Below are 9,956 nucleotides of genomic sequence, written 5' to 3'. Positions count from 1 at the left end.
TTGCCTCGCTCTCCCACTGACTGATGTAAATAATAATAATAGTGCCAGCACTGAAAGGACACAGGTGTCAACCATTGTGCTGCTCTGAATGGACCTGGGGGAAGGAGGTCAGGGGTCACAGGGCCACCTCAGCCACCTCTCACACCCACAGTTTTTATTCACACTGACGCTCCCCCGCCCCCTCCTCTGTCTCTCTCGCTCACTCTCTCCTTTTGTTATCATAGCTCTATGTTTTGTGAAAACTTTTCAGCGGTCATACACAAGCTCAGTATTCAGGAAGATTAACATTCTTTTGAAAATGAATCGGGTCACACAACAATGCAGATCAATGGCTGGTTTCGACAAGAAGAGCCGATGGATGTAGGAAATTTGATTTTAATAATTTACACCACAGGCAATATGCTAAATATTTATGTAATTTTAATATCAGTAGCCTACAAGTCACGCCTAAGACTAGCCTACTTGTGTTAAATAATACATATTTGCTTTATTTAGCAACATTATGTTACAAGTTACTAAAGTACACTTTCCTCCCTACTATGCTGCAGCTTCAAAATAAGTCACATATCCAAACTGATCAACTTTATATTGTAAAAGCATTGAAAGGGAAATATGCTTCTTCACTTTCTTGCCGAGAGTTAGATGAGAAGATTGATACCACTCTCAGACGTATATGTCATTTAAATACGTAGCTGGAAACTGCAGTAGCTTAGCTTAGCACAAAGACTGGGAACAGGGGGAAACAGCTAGCCTGACTGTCTTCAGAGGTAACATAATCTGCAAACAGAAAGTACCTCAAAAGCAATTTAAAAGCCTTTATTAGTAAGGATGACCAACAACTCAACAAGTCAAGGTATGAAGTGTTCAAATCTCATCAAGAAGTCATGTGACCTGTGTCACACGGCATGAGAGAACTGCCCTCTTCAACACTTACAAGAGATGACAGTGAAAATGTCAAGATGAATGCAAACAGGTACTGTAACTGACTCGCACACATACTGGATAAAAGACAAGAAAAGATATCAAATCACAAATTGAGGTCACTCAAACTGCGAGTGCAGTTTTTTCTCTCTCTTTGTATATCTTCATTATACCTTCCTCCAAATATTATTATTTTTTTAGCCGAGTCTTTGGACAAGTACTATATTAGGGTGATACTATAAAAAGGTTTTCACATTGTAGGGCTCCACAAGGTTGTTGTCTATTTATACTATTTTTTGTTCTTTATTTTTGTCGTTGATTTATTTACTTGCTTCACGTTACTCTCTTTTTTTGCCATTATATTTGTGAGTGTTACAGTCTATATAAGTACAAATTTGGTCATTTTTACACGATTATTTTCACTGTAATTGACCTCAATTTGTGATTTAATATATTTTCTTGTCTTTTTTTCCAGTATATGTGTGAGTCAGTTACAGTACCTGTTTGTATTCATTTTGATATTATCCCTGTCATGTCCTATAGGTGTTTAAATGGGCAGTACTCTCATATCATGTGATAAAGGTCACATGTCCTCTGGATGAGTTTTTGAATTTGAACACCGGGTCTCATTACACTTTATACCTGGTGACTAAAATAGTGAATTAAAAAAAATAAACTAGTATATGGCTTTAGCATATTTCTAATGAATTGCACTCTATGTACATTGCACATCCTAGTTTAAACAGCTGATGTCTGATAAATGTTGTTAAATTGTCTCTGTCTTAACCTCTTGGGTAAAAGAAACAATATTTTACCACTTACATCTTTTACATCTTACATCTTTCATTTACATGTGTGGGCCTTTGGGCTACGAACAGAAACCAATATGTGTATTTGTCAATGTCTGACTGGTTTACACACATAACATCTTAATATTTTAAGTTGGCACTTAAGCTATGCACTTTGTTAGAGTTTCTAAGAATGTCATTCATTTCAGAAAATATAAGAGCAGCAGATCTGTCTGTCTGTCTGAACCAACTGTAATGTCAAACGTTAAACTGTTTAGTTGTGTTTAGTAAAAAGCAAATAATCATACATTTTGAACTATTTCTCTAATGTCCAAAAGAGAATTTCATGAATGCATTTGACTTCAAAACGTTCAGTTGAGTGACCAATACATTTTTTAAATTGCAGTAGTTATATATATATATATTTTGGCGTGTGAAGTTTCTTTCAGTACGTAAATCCAACTGCTCCTTTAATCTTTTTCTTTTTTCAAGGAGAGCTGTCTCCTAATAATACATCAGTGAGCTAACCTCACCTCATGGTTTACTCTCCCACTTCCACTTATTCTCAGCAGCTGGTCGCCCGCTCCCAAGCCAGTGGATGATAAATGTCACACGCACACACACGTAATACACACAGGCCAGCCAGCACGCATGACACGACGCATGTGTGTGTACATCAAGGCCGGTTTTTCTGCAGCGCTCAAAGTAACTGATGGATGAAGCTGGGCGGAGATTTGTGGACCAGTGTCCTTTGTGCTCAAAGGAGCAGCACAAGAAAGAATCATAAATTGGAATTGGTGCTTGATGGTGGCGGCGCACTGTACTATTGCCATGGATAGGTGACTGTTTATGGTCTGCAACGTGAAATTTCTGCTGCATCAGCAAACGTCGTGTGCAAATAAAAAAGCGAGGACATACGGTGTGCTATCTGGAAGAGGGTTATAGACTTATTTTACATGTCGTTTGAGCTTACTACTGTCGCACACATACAGATTGTCTTTCTTTATCGGCCGACATGGGGATTAAATAATACGCTGTGTCACGGGCATTAAAGCAGAATTCAACCTCCATTACAAAACCTCTGAAAGTAAGAGTCCAACATGGCCAATCATTCTGCCACTTTTCAGGTTTTATGTGTAGTCAGTGAAGCAGCCGGCCTCAGCTTTGGTCTCGGCCTTGGCTGTTTGCAGCCATGATGAAAATGTTTGATCTTGATATGGAGCCAAGTGTGAAACCCTGGGGGAAAACCTCCACGACGCTGAACCGTAGCATAGACATTACATAAGTGTAGTTTCATCTGCAGCAGTTGATAGTAACAGAGGGAGACAGAATGAATTTGGCCGTGGGTGTACTGAGGTGTCAGTGTTTCATGCTATATTTTGTGAGTTTTTTGGGTGGATGCTCCTCAGCCTATGAGATGCTCGGTGGAGATGGAGATGCTAGAGAAGGGCGAGAGGATTTATTACCTGCCATTAGAAACACTAATCTGTTGCAGGTGTTTCTGGCTGTTCTCCCAGGGCCACGCCGGCTCTCCTCCCCGGGAGGCCCCACCATATTTGTGTGTGTGACAGAGAAAGAGACAAAAGGAGTTTTATTTTTTTCCATGGCATCTGAAGGGAGAATATACCATCTCCTCCACAATCCTCTCATATCACAGAGTGTCAAGATAAAGACAAAGAGAACATGTATTCCAATGCTGTTCCCCCATCAGTCATATCAATAGACCACAAAGCAAAGTGCGAGAACACTGTGCAAACTTTCAGATTAAAGATTCACGGCCACTTGCTCTAGGAGCGTCATCTATACGCATCCAGGAGAAAGTGCACTTCGTTTTTGTTTCTCAACTTTTCAAATCGCACTATAATTTTTGGCGAGCCATTCGACAATGACAACTCACTCTGGGTAGGCAGTCGAGAAACCACTTTATCGGCAGGGTACAACCTCTGGGGTGTATTACAATGAAGAAAAGACCACCAGGATGGATTGAGCCAACAGCTTCACAGGGAAGCCTGCGGTGCTTTTGGGGGATGATGAACAAAGACACAAAGAGGAAAAAGTCCTGCTCTGTAGGAAGTCTGCGACGCCCACTGTGGCCAACTTTGGAAAAAGAGGGAACTGAGTGAGATAGAGAAGAATGGAGACGGAGAGGAATCCAGGGGTGGAGAACAGTGGAGACAGGAAAAGGATCAGGCGGAGGATTGATATGGTGATGGAGGTTTAAAAAAAGCAACAACCAAAAATCAGATGATTCAATCTGTGAATACCAGGACAAATATAAAGAATAATGTCAAACCAGTTTACCACAACGCCATCAAATGCATGATAGTCTGCTATTAAGGATTTTTTTTTTTTTGAACAGAGAAAGGAATTCACTGAAGGACGAAGTCATGTGATTTCACTACTTTGGCACTACTGCCCTCACGTGGACAATCAAAGTACTATTCGATCCTCACAGTAATGCCTCTTTCTCTACGGGTATATTGAGTGTTTGCTTGATTCCTATAAGTCTGTATGGTTGAATGTTTTTGTATGAATAAAAAAAAAATCACTTATCAGGTGTCCTGGTAGCCTAGTGTTTAAGGAGACAATATCTTATTAAATATGTTCTACTTTGCGTACATTTTTATATTTGCATACATATTGCAAGAAGCCAGGTTTGAAAATATTGTTTCATTTTGTTGACATATTAGAATCAACATTTTTTACTGGATATGTCTTTGTATCACTCGCCATTCTCTCCATGTTTTCAGGAATAAAACGTTGTGTAAATCAGGCGATGAATGATATATGAACAAACTTCTCAGTCAAGACATTCAGAATCTAGAGAGGAATGCAACTGGAATGTTTGGTGTTCTGGTGTTTCCGATGTGGAGATTTCTGGCTCAGAGTCTGAGAAAAATAATCACTTTGAGAAAAAGTTACCAGTGGGTGTCACAATGAAAGTTCTCCAGTTGATTACTCACATTAAGACTTTTTTTTAATTTCAAGTAATTCTGTGTATAAATATATAAATGAGGCATTATCTAATGCTTTAGGACAAATCCACAGATGCAAATAGACAAAGTAGTAGAATATAAACCTAAATGTGTATTTTGGGTGATTTCTTTCCACCAGTCTGAAATTAGACATGTCATGGCAGCAAAATATCATAATTGACTAGTGCATGAAAAAACAATGTTTTTGCATGTAGTGTCCCAAGTTTTCCATCTGAAAAAATTAAAGATTGGGGCAAAAAAACATCAATTACAGAATTAATGTTTTTCATGGGATGTAGTTGTAGGAGTTCTGCATGATATAGTCTGTGATGGAAGGGAACCAGTCTTTGCTCAGAGTCACAATGTGGGTGAACCAGGGGTAGAAGAGCTCCGGCTGTCTCGTGGCTCCTGTAATGATGATGTTCAAGGCTGCATCTGTGGCGGGATAGGCTGGTAAATTTGTGACTGCCCTACAGGACACAGAAACGCACTGCCATTAACTACTGTGGAAAGCAGTTGTTAACATGATGCCAAATACGTTGCAGCAATTCAATATACAAGTATCAGTGATCGCTCTGATGTAGCTGTGAGACACTTTTGCATTCGGACTTGACTGACCTGACTTTTTCCATAGCTGATTGAGTGTCAATGAGCCCCAGTGTACATATCGAGATGGACACATTGCTTTTCTTCATAGCCAGCTCATGGTAAAGGGCCCCGAAGAAACCATTCAAGGCAAATTTTGTTGAGGTATACGGTGCCACGAAGGGACTGGGCATTTTACCTGTAAAGCAGCAATATATTAGTTGGATGTAAAAACATAAAAATCTATTGTGGCCTTCTTTTGGCTTAATTTATGACATTCACAGGTTTAAACTACAAATTAGGAACTTTCATTGGATTCATCATGTATCTGAAAAAGGACACACTTTCCTTGTGGATTTGCATGTGCTGTGGTATACTTATGAACTCATCTAACTCCTTTAACTCCTAAGAAAAAAATGGAAATTTGAACAGCTCCTAAATGGATCTTGAGGTGAATTTGTTTATATAATGTTTTATATGAAAAAGTGCTATACAAAGCAGGTTTATAATATGAGTATTAATATAACAATAATGTAAAAATAACGAGGCCCAAATTCCACAATGTTTGTTATTACTGGGTGAAAACTATTTAATACTGCATGCATACGTATATGTTTCACAGTTTGCTTTCATCAACGTGTATAAATATGATAAACTTACCTAAAAGCGATGAAACAACCACCAGTGCTCCTTTACTTTGCTCAAGGGAAGCCAAAGCTCTCCAAGCCATCTGAGTATAGCTGAGGAAGTTGACCTTTGGAAAGCACACACAACGATCAGTGCATTCGCCTCGTTTTATGTTGCAGATAGACCATCAGAACGCTGCGCTACCTTCATCAGCCACCTGGTGTGCTCCACATCTCCCTCCCACATGCTGAAGGGGCTCGGGCCGATGTGGTTGAGAACCAGGTAATCCAACCCTCCGAGCTTTTCCAGAGCAAAATCTACAGCTTTGTCGGGGTCTGACTCGCTGGCCATGTCTGCCGCTATGTAGAGAGCTTTCTGGGCTCCCAAACTCAGGCATTTCTCTGCCACCTATAGGCAGTGATGAGACAGAAGGGATCCAGTGCAGTTGCAGAAAAGAGTATGAAGAAAACCAAATGAAGATAGAGTGTTATTACATATAAACAATCAAGCTGTTGTCTGTCCAGACTATGTCTTACTATGGACACAGAACAGAACTAGTGGTTGATACATGTAGTGGTTTGAGCTTTATTTTTTACAATGTTAAGTTCACTAACCTTCTGTAACACTTTCTCCCTCCTCGCTGTAATTACTACCTGGGCTCCAAAGCGGGCATAGTGATATGCCATTTGTTCACCAATACCCGTACTGGCCCCAGTCACCAATACCCTCGCACCTCTGAGAGATTCTGAGAGAAAAATGAAACACACGAAACAAAACATATGTGTGCTGTGACCACAATTGCGTTGATTGAAATTAATAAACATTTCAATTTGAGTGCCACTGTTACAGGTATGTTGCCTGGGAGGTATTTGTGCCAACTGGTGTGTGATATAAACTTGGTAAATATCCATTTGCATGTGGTAATTTAAAAAAAAAATGACATAGAGTTTTGAAAGTGCTTTGATGACATTGAACTGTTATCTGACATCAACTCTGTAAACCCACGATCTCCGTTCTTTCTAGAATCCTTCAGCACAAGAACATAAAGATTCAAGGATCCTTTATTGTCATTCTGCAACACACGGGTTGCACAACATGTGCAGTTGTATTCCAGGTCTGTTTGTGCTACAGCCGTCCTGCGGTGCATCAGGATGAATGCAAACAGCAGCAATAAACGCGTTCAAAGGTCAAGACTGGCCGTTTCACTTGAAAGGGCTTTTAAACAGTTTTGACCCAATGTTCATTGGACTCTGACACTGAGCTAAGAGATTGAGCTAAGAGATGTAGCCACAACCGTCTGTCCCTTCTCTGTACAGTCAAATAGTCCCTTGTATATGTACCCGTGCTGTGTACTAAGGTGTAGTATCAGCTGTGGTAGTTAGTTTGATATAATGTCGCAATTGTTGAAAACATACGACTACCCCATTGACTCAAGCTATATGTAATTCTATGACTTGCGGACACTGGACTGTACACTGCTTTCCTCACAGCAGGGATAAGTGCTGCGTTCTCCCTCGGTCACAAGCGGAAAGCGTGTCAGATTATCACCAATTACTCACTCAGTTTGTGCTTCCTTTCCTAAACTCCCCCCAGGGGAGCTTTAAACTTTCCTCCTCGTTATACGCAGGCATTTTGAGCGAGCATCCCATCGCTGTTACATGATGAGTTTGCACGGTCCACATTCAAGACTTGCAGCGTGAAGTTGAGGCTGCGCGGTCCCGTTATATGGTCCACACTGTACACGTGATGAGGCAGTACACGTCGCGCTCATGTGCAACATTCCAACTTTATCTATACAATATTGATCCACTGATTAGATGATATGGTTATCATAATGTAGTAAAATGGACTGACGTCATATTTTATAAATGTCTTAATGGCTGCTTATCCGACAGCCTTGAGCTACACACAACCGATTCAAGTCCTTTCGGCAGCATGTGGATTCCAGCCGTTCAACCAATAGAATACTTTCATGTTCAACAATAACGAGATGTTGGAGGAGAGTTAAACATTAAAAACACGAGACATGTATTGTGTTGTGGATGATTTTTGCATTAAATAGACGCATTAATGTTGCATTAGAGAGATGCTACCGAGTGGTTCTGGAAAGGGGGGGAAGCAGATCAGCAGTCAAAAGACACAACTTAGATAACGTCTTTTAAAAAAAGAAGCACATAGCAATTCTGCTAAATTGGCCAGTTAATGTTCTCTATCAAGGTATGATATGGTGGTGTGGTGGAGGCTGTCGCCTCATAATCAGAGGGCTACGGATTCGAACCTGCTGGTTTGAACATTTTGTGTGGGCTTTGCCTCGCTAACGACATGCAGGTATGTTGTTGATTCTAAATTGCCCGCAGCTGTGAATGGTTGTCTGTCTGTGTCATGTGATAACGTATACGACCTGTTCAGGATTTACTGTGCCTTCACCATATACCTTGATAAGCGCTTACAGATAGTGAACAGATGTAATCTGCCACTGCACATTATATGACAAACCTAATTTGCTGCAATAACTATAATATTCCCTCATTTGAACGCTCACAAAAAATATTTCCCAAAGAGGTTTGCGGAAAACTTTTGACAGAATACTGTTCAGAACAAACCCCTTTCTATGACAGCGTATCTCCACTGTCAATACTACAGAGGCCTTTCCCTCATATTTGTATTCTATAAAAATGTCTGTGGAGATTTGCAGGGAAAATTCAACATTCATGAATTCAATTCTTCAGTGGTCATTCAAAGAAATGATCAAGAAAATCTATCCTTTATTACTATTGGTGAAAATAAAGGTGACTTTGTCTTTTAATCTTCTTGAACATTGTACAGGGCTTCATATTGTATGTGCCAACAGTCAAGAGTACTGACACAATATAAATAATAATAATAATAATAATAATAATAACACCCTTATAGCACTTTTCTTAGCAAAAAAGTGCTTTGAGAAATGAAATAAAACCTAAGAAGGCAGATATTATAATAAGGCAAAAAGACATGAGACATCAGATAAATGCAAATAAATACAATATGAATAAAAGCATATATAACACATTCACAGAAGCTTTCACAGATAGAACAGTTTTTAGACGAGCTCTTCGGTGGACGAAGCCCGAGTACAGTGTGTCGTGACTGTTTAACACGATATCTGATGTTATCCGTCAGCCACTGAGGGGCGACCGGGAGAACTTGTTTCGGACACGTATTCGAGGCTACAAACAAACCACTTTACCTACATGCACTTCTACATTAATGCTCCAACCCTATGGAGTATAAATGTGTAAATGCACCTAGTGTGTCCTTCAAAAGATAGAAATAAAAACAAACAAACTACATCATGGCTCCAACACGTGCGTTAAGTTGGGAATAAATAAAAGCACGTAAGACTCTTTGTCAGCAGTTGATAAAAAGGAATTCGTTGTTGACACTGGAAGGGATTTAATTACTGCAGCGCATAACGAGCAGAACAAGAATCGAGTCCTTTTTTTACAGCAAACCTGATAAACGTAGGTTTTAAAGGCCGAATGAACTAAAATGAACTTAGATAAGTTTAACTTTAGATAAGTCCACTTTGACCTTGCGTCTCTCTTACCCGAGTCAAAACGGGGCGCAGTCCACTTGACAGCCAGGAAAGCGACACAAGCAGCAGTTAGTAAGACTTTAGTGAAAGTTCCCATTTTTTGAACTCGTTGGTAGTTTCTTTTTTTTTAAGCACCAAGTGTCCGCAACAACTCCACCACTTTCCACAGCTGCCTTGCGCGGGGAATGTGAGGACACTAAAGTGCCATTCGTGTAATCTCTCCTGTCCATTTCTCTTGGCGTGCGTAAAGTGGGTGTGTTGTTTGAATAAAAGCTTTGTTGAGCTCGATTCGGACCAGAGCTGGCTACTTGACTGACTGCTCGTATAAACCAATTGGAGGCGTTCCTGTTATGTAAAGTGCATAATTTGAATTTCAATAAACAAGCATTATTCTGTTGTAGGTGAACTCTTCTTTTCTTCTCTTCCACTGCAGTATTAATGTAATCATTCATGTTGGAGTTTCCATTCCTTCCTTGAATAGTTTTA

General features: G+C 39.9%; 1 protein-coding gene across 1 annotated transcript; it reads right to left on the bottom strand.

Moving 5' to 3' along the window:
• Nucleotides 1-4,970: 4,970 nt before the first annotated feature.
• On the bottom strand, nucleotides 4,971-9,567 carry hsd11b1la (hydroxysteroid (11-beta) dehydrogenase 1-like a). Its single transcript, XM_076088567.1, has 6 exons — nucleotides 9,483-9,567; nucleotides 6,511-6,641; nucleotides 6,101-6,304; nucleotides 5,930-6,023; nucleotides 5,303-5,468; nucleotides 4,971-5,154 (listed from the first exon to the last, which is right to left on the bottom strand). The coding sequence occupies exons 1-6, from the start codon at nucleotides 9,565-9,567 to the stop codon at nucleotides 4,971-4,973; spliced, it is 864 nt and encodes a 287-aa protein (XP_075944682.1).
• Nucleotides 9,568-9,956: the final 389 nt, after the last annotated feature.

The sequence above is a fragment of the Anarhichas minor genome, unplaced genomic scaffold, assembly GCF_050575085.1.
Source record: "Anarhichas minor isolate MPS153535 unplaced genomic scaffold, ASM5057508v1 ptg000010l, whole genome shotgun sequence".
Taxonomy (NCBI): Eukaryota; Metazoa; Chordata; class Actinopteri; order Perciformes; family Anarhichadidae; genus Anarhichas; species Anarhichas minor.
Note: the sequence above shows the minus strand (reverse complement) of the source record. Positions and strands in the feature narration are given on the sequence as shown.